General features: G+C 56.2%; 8 protein-coding genes across 8 annotated transcripts; 7 read left to right on the forward strand and 1 right to left on the reverse strand.

Moving 5' to 3' along the window:
* Nucleotides 1-213: 213 nt before the first annotated feature.
* JCM15063_002597 (glycoside hydrolase family 47 protein) lies at nt 214-4,003 on the forward strand (the record flags this gene model as incomplete). The annotated part of the gene is made up of 12 exons (XM_076680232.1): nt 214-518; nt 583-1,397; nt 1,463-2,040; nt 2,105-2,290; nt 2,363-2,509; nt 2,570-2,625; nt 2,690-2,747; nt 2,813-2,927; nt 2,995-3,128; nt 3,195-3,250; nt 3,314-3,413; nt 3,488-4,003. 12 exons carry the CDS (start codon nt 214-216, stop codon nt 4,001-4,003), a joined length of 3,066 nt encoding a protein of 1,021 aa, XP_076532625.1.
* A 706-nt stretch (nt 4,004-4,709) lies between these two features.
* JCM15063_002598 (uncharacterized protein) lies at nt 4,710-7,515 on the forward strand (the record flags this gene model as incomplete). Its single annotated transcript, XM_076680233.1, has 2 exons — nt 4,710-7,112; nt 7,189-7,515. 2 exons carry the CDS (start codon nt 4,710-4,712, stop codon nt 7,513-7,515), a joined length of 2,730 nt encoding a protein of 909 aa, XP_076532626.1.
* Nucleotides 7,516-7,826: 311 nt separating this feature from the next.
* JCM15063_002599 (uncharacterized protein) lies at nt 7,827-9,532 on the forward strand (the record flags this gene model as incomplete). Its single annotated transcript, XM_076680234.1, has 7 exons — nt 7,827-7,850; nt 8,056-8,167; nt 8,245-8,465; nt 8,539-8,679; nt 8,750-8,888; nt 8,974-9,345; nt 9,432-9,532. 7 exons carry the CDS (start codon nt 7,827-7,829, stop codon nt 9,530-9,532), a joined length of 1,110 nt encoding a protein of 369 aa, XP_076532627.1.
* A 291-nt stretch (nt 9,533-9,823) lies between these two features.
* JCM15063_002600 (uncharacterized protein) lies at nt 9,824-11,854 on the reverse strand (the record flags this gene model as incomplete). The annotated part of the gene is made up of 4 exons (XM_076680235.1): nt 9,824-10,121; nt 10,199-10,269; nt 10,335-10,898; nt 10,970-11,854. The coding sequence occupies 4 exons, from the start codon at nt 11,852-11,854 to the stop codon at nt 9,824-9,826; spliced, it is 1,818 nt and encodes a 605-aa protein (XP_076532628.1).
* Nucleotides 11,855-12,814: 960 nt separating this feature from the next.
* LYS9 (saccharopine dehydrogenase (NADP+, L-glutamate-forming)) lies at nt 12,815-15,685 on the forward strand (the record flags this gene model as incomplete). The annotated part of the gene is made up of 9 exons (XM_076680236.1): nt 12,815-12,848; nt 12,916-12,928; nt 13,024-13,046; nt 13,151-13,287; nt 13,352-13,374; nt 13,441-14,213; nt 14,288-14,637; nt 14,701-14,907; nt 14,984-15,685. The coding sequence occupies 9 exons, from the start codon at nt 12,815-12,817 to the stop codon at nt 15,683-15,685; spliced, it is 2,262 nt and encodes a 753-aa protein (XP_076532629.1).
* A 353-nt stretch (nt 15,686-16,038) lies between these two features.
* On the forward strand, nt 16,039-16,862 carry JCM15063_002602 (GNAT family N-acetyltransferase; the record flags this gene model as incomplete). Its single annotated transcript, XM_076680237.1, has 3 exons — nt 16,039-16,119; nt 16,187-16,566; nt 16,637-16,862. The coding sequence occupies 3 exons, from the start codon at nt 16,039-16,041 to the stop codon at nt 16,860-16,862; spliced, it is 687 nt and encodes a 228-aa protein (XP_076532630.1).
* Nucleotides 16,863-18,606: 1,744 nt separating this feature from the next.
* Nucleotides 18,607-19,788, forward strand: JCM15063_002603 (uncharacterized protein; the record flags this gene model as incomplete). The annotated part of the gene is made up of 1 exon (XM_076680238.1): nt 18,607-19,788. The coding sequence occupies one exon, from the start codon at nt 18,607-18,609 to the stop codon at nt 19,786-19,788; it is 1,182 nt and encodes a 393-aa protein (XP_076532631.1).
* Nucleotides 19,789-22,630: 2,842 nt separating this feature from the next.
* Nucleotides 22,631-24,062, forward strand: JCM15063_002604 (uncharacterized protein; the record flags this gene model as incomplete). Its single annotated transcript, XM_076680239.1, has 5 exons — nt 22,631-22,772; nt 22,853-22,897; nt 22,965-23,214; nt 23,282-23,337; nt 23,413-24,062. The coding sequence occupies 5 exons, from the start codon at nt 22,631-22,633 to the stop codon at nt 24,060-24,062; spliced, it is 1,143 nt and encodes a 380-aa protein (XP_076532632.1).
* Between the last annotated feature and the right edge of the window lie 93 nt (nt 24,063-24,155).

The following is a 24,155-nucleotide window of genomic DNA, read 5'->3' on the forward strand; positions in this document are numbered from 1 at the left end:
CGAATCACGGCATAAGCAAAGACATTGAAGCCCTGAGATTGACAAAGCTGCGCGACTGAAGCGGCAGGAGCCGGTCGAAGAGGGTCGAGAGCTCTAATAGGGGAGCCGGCGTATTAAATTGATGCGCGCAAGCCTTATAGCTAGAGGGATCAGCGTCCCGCCTATTGAGTTCATCCTCGTTCCGACCTCAGACGACCAGCAGAGGGAGCCCGAATGAACAGCTCGGCTCCCGGGCAGACGCTGTACACAAGCGGACGCAGGTCGTCATACCAACCTCTCGCCTCCACCGCAGCTCTCGACGGTGACGACGGCGACGGGAGAAGCTATCCTCCACCATTCGAGAGCCGAGCATACAACTACGACTATGAGGCTGCAGCTCCCGCGCAAAGTGCTACCATCGGAACCTCGAGCGGGGCCGTTGCTTCCGTCTCGAACGCGTTATCGGCTGCTGCCAGGCTGCGAGGGTCGAAGCAGAAGCTACTGTGGATCACAGCACTCGCGTGCCTCGGCTTCGTATTGTGAGCGATTCCCGCCAGCACTGTAATCGAGAGTGGGGCCTGAGCGTCGCCTTTGTCGAGACAGTCACACGTTCACTTCGCCCTCAACCGATGCCCACAACTGGCATCCACACTTGGGCTCAGATCTGCAGCCCGAAGAACCACTGAACGTTCCGGTCGATTTTTACGATCCGCCATCCGAGAAGCCGCTCGATCCTCCTCCACCTCCTCCACCTTCCTCTGACCAGCATGACTCCTCCTCCTCCTCCAATGCGTCCACCGGGGACGAGGGAGAACCAGACCTGTCTGAATTCGCCAAACCCCGCCGTCGGATCCGTCCTTCCTCTCCGGATCCTTGGTCAGACGTCACCTCGTCGACTTTCAAAGGACGACAGTGGCTTTCGTCCGACCGATTTGGATCGACAGACCGAGGCTGGCAGGGGATGCAAGACCCACCTTTTGAATCGACTCGACCTCCTCCCGCTCGGTACTTGATCAAAGCGTACGAGTACGCGGTCAAGCTCATGCAGAAAGACTGGAACGCGGCCAAGATGGGCAGAGGTAGCTCGTGGGACGAGCACACAGGGCGCGTGCGCATGATCGATCGCAAGTGGATGCAGTGGATAGGCCGTCAAGGATGGAAGTTCCCGCTGCAAGCCGCATACAAAGTGGCAGAGCTCGGTCACGGCAAATTAGGAGAACAAACCATGAACCCTGTCCAGACTGATCAAACCGTCGGGGAGGCCAAGACTGAGGAGGCGCGAAGAGAAACGGAGCGGGAAGAGCGCAGGGATTGGGTCAAGAGAGCGTTCTTGCATGCGTGGGAAGGGTACAAGAAACATGCCTGGGGACATGACGAGCTCTCTCCCGTTTCCGCACTGTGGTCGAACAACTACAACGGTATGAACGATTCGGTCTGCATCTCCTAGGTCCCTCAGAGCTCAAACCGCTTGTTTCCCAATCAGGGTGGGGCGCAACGCTAGTCGACAACCTCGATACTCTCCTCATCATGAACTTGTCCCACGAGTACAACCTCGCGCGCCAACACGTTTCTCAGATCGATTTTACCTACTTGATGCCGTCCTCTACGCGATTCTTCTCGACCTCACACTTGCCGCCTCTCTCGTCTTTAGACGTCGAGTTTGATCCTTCTCGAGATTACGCTCAGGACGAATCCGATTATGAAAAACAAGAGCAGATTCACAACAAATGGATCTCGTCGAGACTTCAAGCATCGGTGTCCCCTTTCTCTCCCGCAACCATCCCACTCTTCGAAACGACTATCAGGTACCTCGGAGGTCTCATCTCGGCGTACGACCTATCCGGGGGCGATCCCCTCATGTTGCAACGGGCGAAAGAGCTCGGCGATTGGCTCTTGCCGAGCTTGAATACGAATTGGGGCCTCGCCACACCGAGGTACAAGATTGGATCGAATCCCGACGGTGCACCAAGCGGGAGGAGCGTGTTGGCAGAGGTTGGAAGTCTCGGCATGGAGATGATCAGGTTGAGCATGATTACCGGGGATGAGACTTACTTCGTTGCGGTACGTCATGTCTGATCTCACAACGGCGATTGATATTTCCTCGAGCTCACAATATTCGCGACAGGCACAACGAGCCATGGATACTCTCGAGACTCGCTTCAGTTCCAGCCCACCGATCACCTCGAAAGGCGGCAAAGTCCGGGGTCGTCTCGGCAGTCTCTTGCCGAGTCACATCAATCCGGACCAACCTCAAATGATGCAAGGCGAGTACACGTTTGGCGGTCTGGCGGACTCTTACTACGAATACCTCGTCAGCTCCTCTCGCCGTCTTTGTCCTGAACTATGTTTCTTGATTTGATGGCTTATGCGGTTCGAGTCACAGATCAAACAAGCTCAGCTCACCAGCTTCTCGAATCCCCAATTCGAGAGGATGTACGAAAAAGCAATCGAGAGCGCTTACGAATATCTAATCCGACCCGTCGAGTCGGTTCCAGGAAGAGAACACGACCTCACTACGATCGGCACCATGGCGAGTACAGCTCTCAAGTATTACGACGCTGCCTCTTGGATCTGACACTTCAACCCTCAGAACTGGGGAAGTTACAGGCACGAACTGCAGCATTTGACATGCTTTGCCGGAGGCATGTACGGCGTTTTCCCCTCGATCACAATGTTTCATGAAGACTTACTAATTGGACCGGAGCTGTAGGCTTGGTCTGGGAGCGAAACTCATGCAGAGACCCCGAGACTTGGAGATAGCCAAAAATGTCGGTTCAGCTTGTCGACCCTACCATTGCTCAACCTCGCGAGGAACTGATGATCGAGTTTATAGTTCACGGAAGCATGCGTGTGGGTGTACGAGAGCAGCACGACTGGAATTGGAGGAGAACAAACGACGTTTTTCGAAAAGAACGACGCGAGTCGTTTTGTTTCCATCAAGGAACCAGGTCAGTCTAGGTTCCCTTTAGAGAACGAATTGAGCATAGACTCAAAGTCGGATGGAGCCATTGGCAGGAGGTGCGACTGTCGAGACGCCGCGAGGTAGTCCGATGGGGGTCAGAACGGCCAATCGTAAACAGATCGGTAGACCCGAGACTATTGAGAGCGTTTTCTACATGTGGAGGATCACGGGCGACCGGTACTGGCAGGTAAGTACTTAGTGCTGCTTTTTCGGAGGGGGAAGCGCAGTCCTGACTGGGCAGCATTACTGTTAGGACCGGGGATGGCAAATGTTCACGAGCTGGGTGGAGCATTCGATCACAGAGTCTGGGTCAGTCAAGATTCAGTCCGTCCAAAGTCGTCATGATCTGACGAAGAGTCTTCTGCCACACAGTTTCGCAACAGTCGGTGATGTCAACGTGGTCCCGGCAAGAAAAGAAGACAGTATGGAATCGTTTGTTACGGCCGAAACACTCAAGTATTACTACCTGCTTGTACGGACATCCTTCAGATCGCATTGCGCACATCTGCTTTTCCTGACCCACCCGAATCATTGTTACATGCACAGTTCTCGCCGCGAGATTTCATTTCGCTCGACGATTTCGTCTTCAACACAGAAGCGCACCCATTCATGATCCCAAAGCTCGCCTCGTCGACCTCACCACGACACTTTGAACCGCTGTGGTCTGGTCCCGAGCCTGAGCTCGAGGAACAAGGGTTCGTCGATCAGATCGGCGAAGGAACATGGGTTCAGAAATGGTCTCGAGTCCTGCAAGCTTCGAAACTCGCCAAAGGACTCCGGGAGGACGACAAGAAGAAGAAAGGAGCTGGATGGTTTGGAGGTCTTGGCAAGGGCGATGTCAACACGGGACAGCGAGCAGATGCGAACAAGGTCAAACAGGACGAGGCAATTCGGGAACCGGTCAAGTTCAGGAAACCCATCAGACCGAGTGAGGAAGAACTCGAGCGGGCGGGGAAGCTCGAGGCAGGCAGCGCCGAGGAGTGGAAGCTCAAGGACGACGGACGATGGCGAGCGGCCGGCGGAGGGGGCAGAGGGATGGGAGGAGGACCACCTCCGATATAAGTATGATATACATAGACACTCTTTCTCTCTGACCTGTACATCATCGATATCGCCTGCAACCTGTAGCTTCGTTCTTCTTATGCATGTTGATCGATCTTTGAGAAGGTCCGGCCCGAGCGCGTCTGATTGCCGTCCCAAGTTCTTCTAGCGAATCCAGAGAAGCTGTCTCGCTCTGATATGTATAGAGATCGGCACTTATGGCGGCAGGGAAAAGGTAGCGCGGGAAAAGGAGGAACAGTCGACTGGCGGCGACCATCGTCACGCGCTCCGGATTCACGCGCCGGTTGTTGTTTCGAACGTGCATCGCTTTACCACCACCCGCTATTGGCGCAGCGACAACACCTGAACGCGCCAACTTGCTACAGAGAGCCACATATCCGCCTCGTTGGTGCAAGTACGCCTTCTGCGACTGGCGACTCGCATCAGATCGCTTCGGATCAAGTTCTCAACCGTTCGTGCCAACGTACGTCGGTCACTTCAGCCAGCCTGACTGCCTTCAGTGAGTGAAGAATACCGTCTGTGTATTGCTCTTGAGGTCTTGGTGAGCTAAGTACGAGAGTACCGCCAGGGTTCACACTCGTTTGTTTGCATCGGAATGACCACCTCATTCAGACCTCGACCCTCGACCGCAACGACCGCAGGCGATGATTCGGTGTCGCACTACGTCTCAGCACAGAGCCATCAGGGGGACACTACTCAGGAGTCCATGTGGACGGCCCCCTCGCAGCACAAGCACTTTTACTTCGATGGATCCGCCGACGAAGCCGACGTGCACGAGTCGCCTTCCCGTCCATCTGACGATAGCATCGAAGTGCTGTCAACGGGCGTGACCCCGAGAGCACCGAGACGGCCTGCTTTCCTGTCGCACCCATCGTCCGCTTCTTCCGCCTCGACATCTTCCTCGGCGAGCGAAGTCGACTTTTCTGGCCCTTTCCGCTCGCCCTTCTTCTCGGCGCCTTCTCGACCGTGTCCAGCTTTCGAGAAAGAGAACGTCAGCCCGATCACCCAGCTTGCCCCGTCAACCATGCCGAATCCTCGCCCTACAGCGCCGCTACCCGCCCTTCCCCTCGAAACGCCTGTAGCTGCCAAGCATCTTCGCGGTCCTTCCAATACGGTCACGCATCTCTCGACCGAGCCATATCGAGCTCCTCCGCTCACGGGGCACAACTCGCTCGCGTCGTTCGAAGCGGCGCATTCGAAACCGGCCACATCGGAAGACTCGCACCGCACTAGCAGCGACGTCGACCTTGATCTCTCGTTCGACTACGATGCACGCAATGATATCGGCGGGCATGCGTTCTCGGACGAGCAAAGTCAATCATCTAGATCTGGTCGATCCATCGATAGTACACGCGAAGACAGTTCAGGAAACGAAGGCATTCTCGAAAAATTGGAGAAGGAGGTTATGCAGGGAGGGTGGGTCGGGATCCAGATGACCCAGAGTCACGACATTCCCGAAGGACAGCTCGTTCGCAGCGAGAGCGGCAAGCTCGTTGGCGCAAGAGCCTCAAAAGCACGGAGCGCGCTCGACCTTCGCGCGCAGTTCAAAGCGGCCGAGCTCGAACGCCTAGCTCAGGAGCAACAAGCCCGGGAACAGGACGTCTCGATTGTCGTTATGGAAGAAATGGACAATGTCCTCGACGATGCAGCCTGCGAGGAAGCGAAACGCCGGGAAATCCGCGCAGGGAAGAGACCGGTGGAAGGAGAACGTGCAGGATGGGTACGAGGTCAACCGATTGACAAGGTACAGCGTCGCCGATCCGCTGGATGGGGATTCGCTTACAACACGACTGGATCGCTCGCCGCGCCCCGTGCGCTTCCACAACCTCCCCATTCTGCTCCTCTGGTATCCGCACCTGTCTTTGAAAGCCAACAGCAGCAGAGACCTGCGCACCAGATCGTCGACCTGAGCCCGTTCTCTGCCGAACTCGATCAGGCGAAGCGTCAGAAAGCGTTCCCCCTTCCCCTCAGACTTATCGACCGATCAGTCAAGGCTCCTGCAGGTGCAGTCGCTTCCGCCTCGTCGCCCAGAATTGGATCACGCGCTGGCACGCGGAGCTCGAGGCAGTCAGTTTTGTATTACGAGTCCGACACGGCGTCGTCGGAACCCTCGCCGTTGTTCGATCACCTGCATGGCACCGACGATGAGGAAGGAGCAGGGACGAATCGGACGGCGCCTTCAACCCCGAACGACACTCCTCTTTTTCAGGAATGTTTCTCCGACGACGAGATGGATCGGCCGCCAGTTCCGGACAAGGATGGTGCACTCGCAGGGCTTGGATTCGACTTTGAGATTGCAGGATCGCCTCCCTCGCCTCTCGCGCGAGACGAATTCCCAACCGTACCCTTGCGGAGACGGTCATTGCCGCCCAATGCGTCGCTCTCTACGAGGAGGATGTCGAACCGCCAGCACATGCCAATTCCTTCGCTCTCGATCTCGCCCCCACCCCGGCATGCCGGAAACCCACTCGAAGATATCTTCGAGACTGACTCGTCCCAATCTTCGCACGACTCCGCGGTCGATCCAACCGTGTCTCCCTCCCGACGAATCTCGCGGAGACTATCTGCGTCGAATCCTGGACTTGCTCATATAGGGCCGACAATCACGAACCGTCGACAGTCTGTCATTGCAAGTTCGGGCGTGCAGCCGTCATCACCTCGACACGGGCATGCAGCGACATCTACTCCAACGAATGAGCGCGGGGCGACGATAATCACGCCGCAACACCTCCTCGTGACGCCTTCGGATGCTGGACAGGGCGCAACTCCTTCGTTCTCGTTCAGCCCTGCTCCGCTCCGGCTCGTCAAAGCTCAACTCCTTCGCGCTGCGGGCTACAAGTACGAACATGTGGGCACTTCGTCCCCGCCTCTCGAATCGACCATTTCTTCACCCGTACTCGAGTCGTTTCATGCAACTTCGTCGCCACGCAAGAAACCTGCGACTCCGCAACCGCAGCGCGAGCGTCAAGCCGACCCTGTTGTGCCTGCCGGGTCGAAACTCAGGCGGAGGAACCGGGTCGGAACGACTCTGGATGAATTGTCAGACCTGTTGAGCAGCTCGGCTGAAACTTGGATTGACGAGGTGATCCCGGCCAAACTCGCCTTCATCGTCAGTCGCGCTCTTTTCCTGTTTTTCTGTCTCACAAAAGGTATCCTCAATCGCTGACAAGGGAATGTGCTACTAGGCTGGGTTCTTGCTGGGTCCATGGTTCTGGATCATCGGAGGCTGGTACCTGAGACCTCACGATGGCGAACTACCAGGATCGCGAGGACAGCGGTGTCGAATTCCAACCTGCAACTGCGGTCGAATCCTGCGGGGCTCGACAAGTCGCCAACAAGCTCAACACTCGACGACGAAACGCACGGGCGAAGGCAGGGCACGGGAAAGATCGGAAGATGATTGGGCTGGACTTGACAAGTGGGTCTTTGGAAATCGGGTTGCAGCATGTGGAGGTGGAGTCGGTATTGCCGTGTTGGTGGGCGTCGCGATTTGGGCGGCGGCGAGCGCATGAAAGTACGAATGAGGAAAGCATGGACCAAGGACACTTGTTTGTATTCTTAATTTTCGTTTCGTTGTTAGGGTTACGCATCATCATCGACTGTGTATATACGCTCTCGCGTGCTTGAGAATCATACCGGAACCATTGCATCAGATGACAGCGGGATTGTTACGAGAACGACCGCGAGAGATGTCTTACCGCGAGTCGGGACAATGGATTGCTGCGGGGGCGGTGCAGCAGTCTATAGATCATGAAACAAATCGTTTGTCTCGTCTTGTCTGCCTCGAATCGCCGCCTTCACCGACCGTGGTCTTGCCGCTAGCATGGACACGAAAGAAGCGCTCCAAGTAAGTACGCTTTCTCGCGCGCTCACATGCTCTTCCGCAATTCTCTCGCCTTGATCTCTCGATGAGCGCTTTTGCTGAGATGTTCCCTCCGTCTCTTGAAAGTGTCGGAATGATTTCACGAGAACTTCGGAAACTCCCGCCCTGCTACCTCCCTCGGGTTCCGTCAGAGTCATTCGGTTGTTCAACTAATCGCCTTCGATTACAGGCTCACATCGACAAAGCCCTCGCGATTCGGCTCGAGGGCAATACCAAGTTCAAGCGAGGTGACCTCAAAGGCGCACTGCGAGACTATCACACCGTGATCATGTCGCTCAAGGGTCCGTTCACTGTGCTCAACCTCCTGTAGCATGCGCCTCTGCTTTTCTTCTGACCACTCCTCTTGGTCTTCTCGTAGGCCTCGAAGGCAAGATGCAGCAGCTATGGGGGATGCGATACAAGGGCGATTCAATGCTACCTACTGCACAGGTCAACAAAATCGAGGAGATCAAAGAGGGAGACGACACCGCCGATTCCGAACAGCATGCCACACAGGGCGGATCGGAAGGCAGTAGTGACGGTACGTCGGAAGGACAAGCAGAAGAATCTGACCCTCCGTTCGAAACCGTCAGGACTGCCGTACGTCATCCTTTTGCAAGTTTTTCGAGAACCAGGATCAGGAACGAGCTCACACTCACTTCATTTTCAACAGCTGCTCAATACGCACATCAACTCGGCTGCGATTCATATCAAGCTCGAACGATGGCAGCGCGCGCTCGAGTGCGCTCAGTACGCTAAAAAGCTCGACGAGAAGAACCCGAAAGCAGCGTTCCGCGAAGCTCAGGCTAGAATCGTAAGCATACTTCCTGGACTAAGCACCCCTCAAATCGAACTGAACGATGATTCTTGAGACGCTCTCCCAGGGTCTCGGTCAGATCTCGATGGGCAAATCGATGCTACTCGAGATGCAAAAGACGCATCCAGACGCTGCTATCGATCAGGCTCTCGCCAAACTTGATGTCGACGAGCAAGAACGCGAGAGTCGCAAGAACAGCCAATTTCGTACGTATCGCCATCCGGCTTGGGTGCTTACTTTGCTCGCTCTTTTTTTTTCTTCGAGCAAGACTCACAGTTCAATCATCTGCAGGCGGTATGTTTGCGAAAGCGAAGTCTACAGACAACAGTCCTGCTCGACCGCAACAGCCAGCGAGCGGCGACACTGCTCAAGCAGGAAACAGCTCGAAATCGGATTCCGCTGAGGTCCCGGCGCTTGCAGAAAAATCGCAGCAGGTCTCTCAAGAAGGCAGCAAAGTCGCGGAACGAGTCAAAGAGGAAGTCAACCAGAAGGACACGCATCTTACCGAGCTCGCTGCCAACCCAGCCTCGAAGAATGGGTCCGAATCGAATACTGGTTCTCCGCGAGCCGTCCAAGACAAATCTGATGCCGTTTCGAGCACGATGTCTGAGATTGCACAACAAGTAAAGAAAGACGTCGAGAAGCAGCCCGATAATCTCGATCGTAGGTCGAGTAACTGGCCTTCGCTTATCTTGAAGCTGACAAATATTTACTCATTGGTATCGATCTTGCTCATAATTCCCGACCAGGCTCAGTCAAAGACGCTTCTGAAGCTGTCTCGCAGGAAGGCTCGAAGATCGCGAAACAAGTCAAGGCAGATGTCGCTACGCAAGATGAATGCAAAACTTGATAGTTCTCCTTTGATCGTTAGTTCCAAACGCTTCAGCTGTATACCTCGTCGTACTCGATTCCCAATTACGTGCTGTGCCTTTTCTGTTTCCTGCTTCCGAAATATCCCCTGAGATTGTTTTGTCCTCTCGCTTGCAATTCGTCACCTGCTGTCTTGTCGCAAGCGGTCGAGCAAGATCGGCATGACGGCTATCCGGGTACGAAATACGCTTGGCAGATGCCCGATGTACAACAAGTGCGTTGCAACTAAACTTGACACGCCTGAAAAAATGATATCTACTGGTTCCCTCCATCATATATGATTCCGATCCTTGTCCACAGGGTGAGCAACCTTGTTCTCCTTCCCTTCGAGCCCGGTTGGGATCAACCGTTTCAACCAACGTTTGACATCGTCGAGTTCGTTGTGACACCAAGAATGTTCCATCCCGGGGTAGACCCGAAACGTGACATCTCGCATTCCGAGTTCGCGTCCCGCTGGTGGATGTTCCGGGAGAGAAAAATTTGGAGGTAGTTTCTTTTTGAGGGGTGCGAAGAAATCGACGAGCGAGGCATGGCGCAACAGGCTAACGGACGCAATCGCATCGTCGCGCCTGTACCGGTATCGTCAAAGAACATCAGAGTTCTGCTTGAAAGTAGTTTCGCTGATTATCAAGGATGAGAGACGCACGTGAGAATTTTGTCTTCTGATCCATGACCCCAGTATAGAGGTGTGTCCTTTGTTTCGAGACCATTCATGAGCTGCAAGTAATGCTTGTGATCAGTACAGAGACATGACGTGCACAAGATCTCGGGTCGATGCTCACTTGAGGCAATTCGTGTCTCATGGGCAAGAATCCAGAGAAAACGGCGACTCCGCCGAGAGGGTATTCTGCTGTGAGCGCAGCCAACAGCGAGACGACACTGCCTTGCGAGAATCCAGCGACGACGATTCGTTTGCTTGCCCACCTGCGTTCTTCGTCCGTTCCGAACGTCTCGAGTTCCCCCGGTTCGATCGGTTCTGCACTTTCAGCGCGTCCGTCTGCCCGTGGTCCCCGACTCACGTGGTACCCGGTTTTCCCGGAGGGTCCTTCGCTCTTCCAGTGCTTGCCCTCGAGTGCCTCCCTCCTACGCAGGATGAGGAGCGCTCGTTCGGCACGAATAATCTGGTTGAGTAGTCGAACGGATGAGAACAGGTGAGGAAGTCGGCCGCCGGCCGAGGTAGGCGCGTACGGCAAGGTGAGGTCGAACCATGACGGGTACGCTTCGCGAGGGGCATTCGGTCCGAGTAACGTGCGGTTGTTGGCTTGCGGCACGACCCATCGCGTCGAGGTGAAATTCACGTGCGAATTCATTGGGAGGAAGGCGTCTTCCACGCCCTGCCGCAAACCCTGGATATTGATAAGGGCTCGTTCTCGACGTCAGCGGGTAACAGACTCAGCCGGATCACAATGAAACGCACGTGAAGATAAATGACTGTCGATTCGTGCGGTTGGCCTTTAGTGGGGTTCGCGTATACCACCCATGCGTCTTCCTCACTTGACCGCCACAGATGGTTCTTCCGGAAAATTGCTGCTGTGTCGGATATTGCCGGTGGACTAGGATCAGCTTGAAAGGCAATTTGACTGTCTCTCGGTGCTCCTCCCGCAAGCATCGTTTCGACTCGTCGCGGGTTCGGTCTCGGTATCGCGGCAGCAACTTGTTTCATGTGTTCTTTGACCGGATCTTGTGGGGTAGACGATGGTCGGTCGACGGGTGCTTGAGCTGGGAATGGCTTACGCACTCGGGCGATCACGAAATCGAGAGACTTGATTGCGAGGTAGATCACTATCACCGCGACAACCCACATGCGGATCACTCGATACATGCGTCGAGAGATGGTCCGAGGGTAGCGGAGTTTGAAAAGCGAGGGACCCGAAGATGACCGCTTGGTACGAGACTCTGTCGATGCGCCCGTATTGACGAACGAGGGGCGTCTCAAGTCGCTCGGCGCTATCGAGAAGAATGTGTCTTTGCTCGGAGCTGCTGGTGAGCTCGAGGAAGATGTCGGTTCGCTCTCGCTCGTCCCCCCAGATTCGCATTCTTCCTGCATCGGAAGAAGCGATGCTTGGTACGGGAGAGGGCCATGAAGACCCGAAGCGGGACGTGAGAGGATGGTTGGAGCAGGGGACTGCAGGGTGGGATGTACGAGAGGCGTTTGGACGTGCAGTGCCGAACCCGAGGCGGTTGAAGCAGGAACGCCGAGATGATTATTCGACTGACGCGATCCGGGAATCATGGCATTTGGGGCCTCGACGGTCAAGTTGGTCGACATGGAGGACCTGCGTCGCATGCCTGGTAGCGGCATGGACGTCGCAGGGAGAGCTTGCGGCGCATCGGCGGGTGCATCTTTCCGCGTGCCGCTTAGCCTTGCGGTCGCGGTGCCCGACGAGGTATCCTGAGCCCGGTCTCTGTGAAGTCCCTGTGCTTGTTCACTCCGAGAGGACGGATTCCTGCTCGCTTCCCCAAGTACCATCGTCTGGCCTTCCTACGCAGGCCAACCCCGTCGCCAATTCTCCGAGACGCTCGGGCGGCCTTGCGCACTGTACGCAGCTTCTTGCGACGGATGTGGGTCGAGAAAAGCGGTGAAAACAGAGGGCCGCGGGGTGTAATTATGCAGGCTTGGCTTGATCCCTAACGTCCTGTCGGGTATCGACTCGATGGCTGTGCGACTCGAGGCAGGCTGCTGTAGGTCAGGCGTGTTGATTCGGACCAGGAAAACACCGCCTGCGTCGGCGGTGTCGCTGCCGTGGGTCAGAGGGTCGCCAAGCTAGTGGGAGAGCGGCCGCGGCGCCGGCGCTCCACGGCCTAGGCGATCTAATCAATTCATTTCGTTGGCTTACACACATCAAAGAGATCGCAAGCAGTGTCCATCGTAGCTGTGCTGCCTAGGACACTGATCAGCTAGTTTCGACCTTGGTCCCGCCTGGAAACTTCGATGTCAACGGGATAATGTCTGAGTCAAATGCAAAAATCCGCCTTGTTGTCTGCGTGGGAACTGACTACAATCCAAAGCAGGAATTGAGCAGACAAGAACTTCCGTTGTCTGACTTCCAGCTGCCGGATGTGAGCGGAGATATGCCGAGAGCGCGATCTCGCAACAGCAAGAGCCACGGGTCGGGTTTCTCTCCACATCCCCCCTCCCCGTGAGTCGTGCATGTTCAGAGTGCTGCATAGAGTGCTGCAGCATTCTGTGCGTGCTACCCCTGCCACGCGACTGCCTGCTAAGCCCTTGTCGCGCGTTTTGTCAGCTCATCTCTTCCCAAAAATGTCTGGCGAGCTCTCCCACCCGCTCATCGTCGGTAAGCAAGAGCCCAGACCCTCGCAAAGATTCGTGCACGGTAGCTGACACACTCTGCTTCCCCTCAGACGGCTGGTTCCGGTGCGTGGGAACTCCTGCGATTCGATCTTTCCGTACTGCCGCGCACTCCAGACCTGACCTGCTCGCTTCTTCCCTGTGCGCGTCTCCTTCCGCAGCGAGATCTCTGAGCAATGGCCGGGTAAGTCTCCATGTTCTCCAGCCCCGTCTTGCGTGTTCGGCTTCTCCAACACGCCCCCGTCTTTTTTGGTTGTTGCCCTTGGCGCCGCGGCTAATCTCGACTAGGGGATGACACTGCAGGTCAGGCCATGACGCTCAGGGTCGAGAAGATCCTCCACATGGAGAAGTCTCTCTACCAGGACGTCCTCGTCTTCAAGTCGACCAACCACGGCAACGTCCTCGTTCTCGACGGCGCCATCCAGGTCCGTCTCGCTCGTTTTCGCTTTCTCTGCGATACCCGTGCTGACTGTGTCTGCTTCCTCGTAGTGTGTTGAGCGCGACGAGTTCTCGTAAGACGCTACCGGCGATGTTTCTGTGTCGGCCTCATGTTGACCACCTACCTATACTTGTCGCAGCTACCAAGAGATGATCGCTCACCTTCCCCTCGCCTCGCACCCGAACCCCGAGCGAGTTCTCGTCATCGGAGGAGGCGACGGAGGAGTTCTCCGTGAGGTCCTCAAGCACCCTCAGGTCAAGTCCGCCACTCTTTGCGACATCGACGAGGCTGTCCCCCGTGTCTCCAAGGCCTTCCTCCCGCACATGGCCGCTGGATTCGAGGACCCCCGTGTCACTGTCTTCATCGGTGACGGATTCAAGTTCCTCGACGACAAGAAGAACGAGTTCGATGTCATCATCACCGACTCGTCCGACCCCGTTGGTCCCGCCAACTCGCTCTTCCAGAAGCCTTACTTCCAGCTTCTCAAGGAGTCGCTCCGCGCTGGAGGAACCATCTCGACCCAGGGAGAGTGCGTCTGGCTCCACTTGCCCCTCATCAACGACCTCATGTCGATGAGTCGCGGCCTCTTCGGCAAGGCCGAGTTCGGTTGGACCTCGATCCCGACCTACCCCTCCGGCACGATCGGTTTCGTCGTTGCCACCCTTGACCAGAACCGTGACCTCCGCACGCCCCTCCGCGACATCCAAGGTTGCCGATACTGGTCGAAGGCGATCCACAAGCAAGCGTTCACGCTCCCTGCTTTCGCCCAGACTGTCGTCGACAAGGCCGTCGCTCCTCCCAAGGAGGGCGCCCAGTCCGCTGCCAAGAAGGTCCTCCTCCTCGGATCCGGCTTCGTTGCTTCGCCCGCTGCCGAGTACGTTCTCCGCAGGCCCGAGAACTCGCTCACCGTCGGCAAGTCACACGTCTCTCCCGCTTCTTCTCCGTGCGCTTCGCATCTGACAGCTGACGCTGAGCTTGCTAAATAGGCTGCCGCACCCTCGCCACGGCTGAATCCTTCGTTTCCTCCCTCTCTCGCTCGGCGAACGCCATCGCCGTCGATGCTGCCGACGAGGCTTCGCTTGACGCTGCCGTCAAGGAGCACGACCTTGTCATCTCGCTCATCCCTTACACCCAGCACGCCAACGTGATCAAGTCTGCCATCAAGTTCAAGAAGCACGTCGTCACGACTTCTTACGTCTCGGACGCCATGAAGGCCCTCGAGAAGGAGGCTGTTGAGGCTGGCATCACCGTGCTCAACGAGATCGGTCTCGACCCCGGAATCGACCACCTCTACGCGGTCGACATGATCGACCGTGTCCACAAGGAGGGAGGCAAGGTGAGTCGAAAAGACTTACTACGAGCGAGCGCACAGCTGACACGAAGGGTTTCGGGATGTCAGGTCAACGGCTTCATCTCGTACTGCGGCGGTCTCCCCGCTCCCGACTCTGCCGACAACCCTCTTGGATACAAGTTCTCGTGGTCGTCGCGAGGTGTTCTCCTTGCCCTCCTCAACTCGGCCAAGCTCTACTCGAACGGTCAGCTTTTGGAGGTTGAAGGAAAGGACCTCATGGCCCACGCCAAGCCTTACTACATCAACCCCGCCTTCGTGAGTCCACGCGAGAACGGCCGTGTTATTCAAGCCTGTTTCGCGGTTTTGACTGACCCTGTCTCCTCAACTACAGGCTTTCGTTGCCTACCCCAACCGCGACTCGACTCCTTTCCGCGAGCGCTACCAGATCCCCGAGGCGCAAACCGTTGTCCGTGGTACCCTCCGATACCAAGGATTCCCCGAGTTCATCAAGGCTCTTGTTGACACCGGCTTCCTCAACGAATCGCCCGTCGACTACGTTTCGAAGGACTCGCAAGCCCTTCCCTGGGCTGAGGTCACGGCCAAGGCTCTCGGTGCGTCTTCGTCGGACGAGGCTGCGTTGATCGAGGCCGTCAAGGCCAAGACTTCGTTCCCCTCGCAATCCGAGGAGGAGCGCATCCTTTCGGGTCTCCGATGGATCGGTCTCTTCTCCAAGACCGAGAAGGTCACCCCGCGTGGCAACCTCCTCGACACTCTCTGCGCGACCCTCGAGGCCAAGATGCAGTACGAGGAAGGCGAGCGCGACATGGTCATGCTCCAGCACAAGTTCGAGATCGAGAACAAGGACGGATCAAAGGAGACCCGCACGTCGACCCTGCTCGACTACGGTGTCCCCGGAGGAGTTTCGTCGATGGCTCGCCTCGTCGGAGTTCCCTGCGGTGTCGCGACCCAGCTCGTGCTCGATGGCAAGATCGTCACTCGAGGAGTTGTCGCCCCTTACACGCTCGACATTGTCAAGCCCTTGATGGAGGGCGTCGAGGCGGAGGGTATCAAGATGGTCGAGAAGACGATCTAAAATCTGCATTTTGCCCCTTCTGAGGAAGGGAGACAGAAAGATAAAAAGGGGTTGGCCCGTTCGTCATATTGGAGTTGTGTTCCTCTGTGTGTACTCGCGACGATCGAATCCCATGCAATGGTTTGTACAGTACGCGGATTGCTGGGAGTCTGGGGAGCCTGCGAGAGGCCGACTCTCGCTTATTAGTGTTCATCGCGCCGGATTTCCCTACATTCGCTATCTCTTTCAGTTCGATTGTGTCGAGTGCTTGTACAGCACACGTGGGCTGAGCCGGATAATATTGATAGCGAGCCGATCCAGCTAGCTGCGAGGGTTTGCAATTCTGAATCTCTCCTCTCAATCGTCATTGCGCTATGGCCCCTCAACTGTACACGAAGCGATCTAAGCTACCCATCACGATCTCGCCTGTAACCGAGCAAGACATGCTCGAGTGTGTACGATTCCTCCCCGCGTGCTCCACCTGGAGAGAAACACAAGTGCTGATCTTGCCCCTGCTGACAGGCAGAGGGCCAACTGACGGCGTTTGGAACTCGCATGTATGCGGATCTCGAGCCGCTCGCCACTCGTGCTCCTCCCGAAGTGCGATACAAACGGTTCGCAAGTCGACATGCCCGCCTGCTCTCCCTTCCCTCGGAGAGGCCAATGAAGGCTACGGTACGAGGGTCCGACGGAGTCGAGCGCATAGCAGGCGTCACCTGGTGGCATGTCCCCGGTTCGGCAATCAACAACCAGCAGAAGCGTGATGTTGAGCGAATGCGGTCGGGCCGAGAAACCGACGAAGAGGTAGAATCCTGGCGGGACTTTGACTGGGAGCGCTGGAACGCCATGCTTGACAAGTACGACCGAGTTCGCAAAGAGATCATGCGAGACGAACCACATTGGCGAGTCCATCTAGTTGCATATGCCCTAGCTCGCCCCACCGCCACTGACGTCCGCCCTGACGAACTGCAGGTACGTTGGTCCCGTCTGGACGCACCCGGACTTTCAAGGACAGGGGATTGCTTCAGCGTTGCTCAGCGAGACCATTGCGCTCGCCGACTCGACAAATACGCCACTTTACCTCGAAGCTTCTCCGGCCGGGCAGCCGGTCTACGCCAAGCTCGGCTGGGTTCGTGTGGAGGGAACTGAGACAGTCATGTTGCGTCGTCGAGATGACCGTCCAAGCGCACCAGCATAAGCAGCACAATCCAACCGGTCCTCAATCTCCCTTTCATAATTCCGGCGTCCTGCTCACGCGTGTGTCTCTCTCGTCACGCGAGCATCTTCCACTGTCGTTGATCGGCAGAACCGAATTATGTCTGTAGCCGCAACTCGAGCACTTGAATCAGCTGTCGAGCCGGATCTCTAGCTGGCAGGATAATGTCCAAGGTGCTCCTGTCCTGCTTCATCAATCCCAGGTTATGTTGGTAACCCGACCGCCGACCGGCAGAAGCTCCTCGGCCCCACGAGAGCAAGAGCGAGAGCCGCTGGACATGGCAGAAAAGCGCACCCCTCCAGTCCTGCGCTCCGCGCTCTCGGCAACAGAAGAGAAGATCGACGATCGCATGTCCGAAACTTCGTACTCGATTCATTCTGTTGCAGGAAAATGACGCTGTCGATGGAGGACGAAAAGTGAACCTGCATTAGGCTCAAGCTGAGTCTCGGAGTCGGAAGGCGAGATGAGCAGTTTGCGCTCGAGCCTGTGTTCGAGGGCTACCTTCGCAAGTCGTTGAATATCTTCAACGCAAGATCAGACGGGGACTGCACAATGTGCTGCTGTATTGAGGATATACTGCAAGAACCATCACTTTCCATCAGTAGGTCACAAGGAAAAGTTTAAGGGAATTGTCGATTCGGAGTAGGCGGACCACTCTGACTTTTATTCACCGGGTTTGACCTGGGATGAATGCGCGCTACGGGTCACGGTGGTACCGACCGGATTTTTTTTGGAGGCCGACATCGGCGAGGCAGAGCCGTAACACAGCGTCTGGAATCGACGTCTGCGGCACTCATCATAGAAGCTGAATATCTATACGCTGTGCTCTGTGCAGCAATTGTAGAGAGACCATACTATCGTAGAGCGCGGTGTTGCAGCTGAATGCGCACGACGTTCGGCCACAAATCAGAGTTGCAGATCTCGGCGGAAGTTTGTACGAAAAGGGCAGCTGCGGGACGGCGAACTGAGCGCGCGAGAAGGGTTTCTTTGGCTACTGTACCAACAGTGCTTGCAAGTTTCACGCACGCGGCTGCGTGCTCAATGTCCGTGCAAGCAGTGCAGGATGGGATCCATCACGATGGAGACTGCTCTGCCATAACGACAAGCGATTGGATCCTGCCCATTTCGTGGCTTGGTTTTTCCAGGAGACTACAGGACCGATCGGATATGACCTGCCCAAGACGCGAGAACGGAGAGCAGACTGGCATTCGAATTACAGAATTTCGAACATGCACAAAGTGGCAGAAGCATGTGCGGGATGTGATCCACCGAGGAACCGATTCAAACGCTCCGATCGCTCGCACGCGCTTGAACTTCACGCGCAGCGCTTGCTTCGAAAAAGTTTCCCTCTCGTGTCTCGCGGACATTCTCCCTTTCGCATCCCTTCTCTCCCAAGCCGTGTCCGCGCATTCTCTCTTCCCGTTGCCTTTCCTCCGACGCGCCCTCGTACCCTCATCACTCGCATCGCATCGCCTCGGGAATTCAGGATCGCGCTCCACATTGATTGTCTCGACTGCTTCATACACTCACCCAGCACACGACTTCCAGCCAGCGCCTTACCTGCCACGCAGCGTAGGATCACGCTCGAAACTGTCAATTGAAGGTACGTCTGCGTCCGCTTACCGGACCTGCGCGAAACCGCAGAACCTGAACGCGCGCACCATTCCTTTCCGCAGACCTCCGACTTTGAACTGCTCGCTTCTCCTGATTCCTGTCGTCCTCGACCATGGCTACCTCTCACTTCTCCCTCCCGTCCGAGACTCAGATCAAGCTCCAAGGTGTCTTCGTCCACCCTGATCACCTGTCGGGCTTCTCCGATGAGGTCTCCTCGTGTTCTTCCGCCGACTCGTCGAGCCTGATCTCCTATGGTACCGACGACGACGACGAAGACATCGACATGTCCTACCGTGACGCTCGATCTATCATCCAGGACAACACCGACGACTACTTCGCGCCGCGTCCGAGGTCGTCGAACTCGTCTTTCTACACCGACTCGTCTGATGGCGGCGCTAGCTTCTCGTCTATCGAAGAGGAGGAAGAAGATGTCGCAACGACCCCGACCCCGGACTCTTGCGACCGCCGGGCAGCACCGCTCTCGCGCTCGTCGTCCTACGACCAGACCTACCCGGATCTTACCTCCTCGCCCTTCCCCGCTTCGTTCGCGTTCAGCACCTTCGCACCTTCGCCGGTTCCGTCTCGCCCGTCGTCGCGATCTGCCTCGCCATGCGCATCTCCCGCGCTCTCCCCGTCGCGACGCGCGCACCCCTACGCGGCGCAGCGCTCGACCGCCATGCTGCGCTCCTTCTCGTCTCCCGTCGAGACCAATCGCGAGGTCGAGCAGCGCAAGAAGGCAATGCTCGCATTCACCGAGTCGATGGACGAGCGCGCCAAGATGATCAGGAGCAAGTCGACGCCCAATGCAGGCATGCCCACTCCCGGAGCAGGAGTGGCCATGTCTCGCTCGGCTGCTGCCAGCCGTGCTCCAGTATCGGCCCCATTCTTGACTCCGTTCGGCGACGACTGGGGGTCGGCCCTTCCTCCTCGTTCGCCGCAACCGTCGACGATGTTGCCCTTCCCCTACAACCTCGCAACCCCGCCTTCTCCTCACAGCCGGCTCAACCGTGCCAACTCGTACGCCGGCGTCGAGAACCACTACCAACCTGAACCTCGAATGGAACACCGCAACTCGGTCCCTACGATTGCGATTTCCGGTCCTGCTTCGTCGACAGTCATGAGGTCTTCTTCCCGCCGCTCTTCTGTCCTCCGTCCGCTCACGCCTATCGTCGCGCAATCTGCCGAGCCGCCAACTGGTGTTTGCGCCGCTCTCGAGTCGTTCACGTTCTCTCCTTCGCCTTCTTCGCCTCCCTCGCTCGTCCGCGCCCGTCTCCACCGTGGCCTCAGCTTCTAATCGGTCGTGGATTCGGCAATTGACCTGTGTCTTCTTCACGCCCGTGCGCGTTCACATCTACCACGCACATTCGACTCCACCCTGTCTATATCGTCTCGGGCTCCTCGCAACCGGTCTCGCTCTCGCTCTGTGCATAGCATCTTGTCCATACATGTCACCTGCGGTTATTTGTCTTTTCAGTTGGAAGCCCCCTCTCCTGGTTGTATCGATCGTGTTCATCATGTCATCCGTCTTTCAAAAGTAGCCTTAGTTACATCCGTCTCATTATCGTTACCATCATTAGCTGTATCATAGCAATCATCATCATCATCGTTATTCGATCCTCGAGTCGTGTCGCAGAGAGAGAGAGAGATTCAGCTCGGGCCTTGGCTCAACGTTGATCTCGACCTTCCCAGGTCTCTGCGAAAGGTACGCGGACAAGCTCTCGCTCTCTTTGACCGCGGCGCACTGAATGGAACTGATCACATTCGATTATGATAGGAACGATTTAGAGCTCGACTCGGGAACCTACTCGCGGTGCCGTAGCCCCACCCCTTCCCGGAGAGGTGAACGTATGCCGCGCCGGTCCGTCAAGCTTTCGAAATTTCGCTCTGTCTTTCTATATAGCGTTTTACTACAGTATATGCTCCACAAGGGAAAACGCCGTCGCGACAACCCATTGTATGTAATACTGTAGTGGTCAAATAGATCTGATCGCGACCCTAGCGAAGGGAAGCCGCCGGGGCTCCTAGCTGGATGAATCGGCTCTTGCGCTGTCCTTCCTGGACGAGCAACTGTGCTACTGTAGTTGACTCGAAGCCAGACTAGCATCGTCTTGCTTTTGCCCAAGTCATACCAATCACGCATATTTCTTCTCTCATGCAACATACAAATCACGATCGGCTCCTCGACGCGCGGTTCTTTAACGGATAATGGGCCACGATGTGATAGGGACGAAGCGAGTACAAACTTATTTATCTGGGATCGCTCGGGCTGGAGAGCGAGAGACAAAGTCTCGCTCTTGTCTCTGAAAGGTGATCTTCCCCCGGCGCGCGCGCCGCGTGTGTGTGTGTGTGATCGATATCAAATTTTGACCTGATCTCGTTTGCCCGAACCCCTATTACGCTTGTCCAAATTTCCAAGTGTTACCGATCTCTTTGCGTCGTATCCCGCACAGGTATCACCACGTGCGAGGTCCTCTCCCCTGTTGCATTGCGTTGAATAAGTTATATGGTCGAGACTCGCTTGTTAGATAAACGCCGTATGTGAGCAGCAGGCTCTAGATTGAATGCAGGTTCGCAGTGCTACAGCCCGCGAGCAAAGCACCTTAGATGCATACATAGTTTTTGTTTGAGAAAATCCTCACCGGTGTAGGGATCCGAGCGCGAAACATTCAGCTTCGCTCGGGGGAGTCGTTCAGTCGAATTGATCCGAGGGTCATCTACCGATCTCTCGACAACTCGACTGAAGAGGAACTCGTTTGAGCCGCGTACAGGGCGGACGCAAGCCAGAAAGAGGAGCAATCTTCTTGCTGATGCATTTGACGCTGTTTCCCACGAACGTTTCAACCGATCCAGACCGGATGACATGACAATAGCATACGGGGATAGTTTTGATCGTGGCACCTACTTCCGACTCACCTGGACTACAATTATAGTCTGCGCCGAAATATTCGGTGTGACTGTCGAGCAACGTGACATTCACAAGGGCGACACGCGCGAAAAGCTACTTCTGACGACTCATCGGGCTAGAGAGATATCCAACGGTGTCACCTTGATAGATTCCGCCAGAGAGGTGCGAGTAAACTATAGTGTCCTGAGGAGACTCTCTTGGAAGGTCGACTCCTTCTCGATGCATTTCTCTCGCACGTCTGATGGGCCAGAGCCTCGAGTCAAGCACACAGTACGGAGTTCCGCTGTTCCGCCGTCTAGCACGGGACGCTGGAAACCTCTGTGGCGAAGCAGGGGATCGTGCATTCTCGCGAAGCCATTTGGTGCAGCGCCCTGCTCGGCAAGATCTTCCGCGATAGCGCGACGCGTTCAATGCATACAGCTCAACTTAGAGAGAGACCATGGACTATAGCTCGTGTAATGTCCTTCGGGCCTCCGACTGCGAAAGGCTGGCCACCTGAACGTACTGTACATCGTTTTGACGTGATGATACAGTGCCAGTATTACTGTGGTACCATTCATAGTTTCCTGGCCTAACCAGCGATGATTCAGTCGGGCAGGATGAAGGAGCCAAGGCTACGGTTGCAAATTGGCTCGGCAAAGGCTTGCGAGATCTCATCAACCTGATCAGCACATTCACCTCCTGCGACGGTCTACGAGACAGCCAGATCCAAACAGAGCCGCCCACAGCCGGCAACACGAGACTGTCAACGCGCTTTCGACGCCCGAGCAAGCGACAAGGATCCCGCCGCCTCGCGTCCATTCAAACCTTGCCGCAGCGCACATCAACCGGCTCTGTGGACCCAAGCACATTCGCACGCAATTCTTGTACGTCTTCTTCTTCGCGTGCCTCACATGTCAACGAAGGACGCAGCAGCAGGGACCGCTGCGGGTTGTGTGTTGATTCAGGCTCTGCATGGGACCCACGGTCAGATCCCTGTGCTCTCTGCCACGCAGGAGTAAAGGCTCGAGAATCTGATGCTCAAGAACTTCGCACTGGACATCAGCCATGGGCTGTCACGCGAAGGGCCGGAATGTGCCAAGCATCGGTGAATTGTGGCACTGACGGTTCATGCTCGTTACTCCGCTGCAACAGGACGGCCTCGCTAAAACCGTACTCTACGCGTCTCAAGCTCGCTTCGACCCCGAAAGCAAGCGTGTGATTTGGGTCGCTCACCACCGACAGACGAACAATGGCTCCCTCTCTACGCCTTCGCTCGCCCCGGACGCTCCCAGTCCTAGCAGCAGGAGCGCTTTATCGCTCCATGACCGCCAACGCTGCCATTATCGGCGCTCAAAGCTACAACATTTCGTCAGACTCGACCCAGCTAACTTGTGCGTGACCGCCCCGAGTCTGGCTCGTATCGGTTGAGATGCCATGACACTAACGCGATCTGACCTGACTACAAATATAGACGTCGGCACGTGGAGATCTGATCAAGATGACGGGGTGTATCAAGGTAAGCCCAGAGTTCCCGGTGTTCTCGCGCAGCCACATCCCATGCTGACTGCGTTGCCTGCATTCAGCCTATTCGAATGCATCCGATGCGGCCGTCACCTTCTCCTTCATCGGCGTTGGCGTTGCGTACTTGGCCGAGAAGAAGGCAGATCGAGGATTGTGTCAATTGGCTGTTGATGGCAAAGACTACTACACGGTCGATCTCTACAACGACTCTGGCTACTCGCAAGGCACCCAACTCGTGTGGGACAGCGGAACTCTTGTGTACGGATCGCACAACGTCACCATTTCGCAGCTTGGTCCGGATGCTCGATTTGGGTCAGTACCCAAGTTGGCGCTCGACGTCCTTCTCTATACGCTGAGACTGACTGTTAACGCTGTATAGCTACTACCCGTATCTCATCACGGAAACCTGGATCGAGTCTGTCCCTGTCGACGTCTGTAAGTAGGAAAAAAAGTTGCACGCCTTGCCCAATCGTTCGTAATTGCCTCCTGACGCGACTCGCTCCAATTCAGCGTCGTACACTGCAACAATGGTACGACCATCACCTACTTCGAACCAAGTCTCGTCGGACAATGGCCACTCGGCCCCGGGTCCGATCATCGGCGGCGTGATTGGTGGTGTCCTCGCAGCGTTCCTGCTCGGGTTCCTGTTCTACCTCTGGAGGCGAGACAAGGCACAACGAAGGAGGAGTGAAGGCGCGCCTGTCCAGAAGGTCAAGAAAGCCGAAGGCAAGTTCGCGATTGAGGACGAACGTCCGTTCAACGGTGGTGGAGATTCGGGAGGAGGAGGGGAGGGAGCCTGGGCTGCCGCGGGGGGTGTAAGAGATTACGGGTACCTTCAGCAAGACCCGTACCAGCATTACGATCCGGGTTACGGTGCTGGATCGGGATACCAGCGACCTTACTCGGGTGGAAGCGACGAGTCGTACCACAACTACAAAGGTCCTTCTGCGAGCTACTCGTCACCTGCACCACCGCCTCCTCCAGTCGCGCCTCATCTTGCAGCTTACGGCAACTCGCCGTCATCACCCAAGCCCTACCAGGCTTCGATGGGATACTCAGGAGGAGCAGGAGGGACAATGTCTTCGGCTCACCGAACATATCCCTACCACGAACAAGGGTTCGGGGTTGAATCGAGGCGTTACCCGGTACCGGAGATCTGAATGGTCTTGGGTCTCGTTCATTTCTCCTTTCTTCTCGCTTTTCCTCCTGTTATTTGCCACCTCTTAGTCTTGACTTTCTCTCTTTCTCTCATG

The sequence above is a fragment of the Sporobolomyces koalae genome (assembly GCF_050403365.1).
Source record: "Sporobolomyces koalae JCM15063 DNA, S_koalae_JCM15063T_v1_ctg34, whole genome shotgun sequence".
In the NCBI taxonomy this organism is placed as follows: Eukaryota; Fungi; Basidiomycota; class Microbotryomycetes; order Sporidiobolales; family Sporidiobolaceae; genus Sporobolomyces; species Sporobolomyces koalae.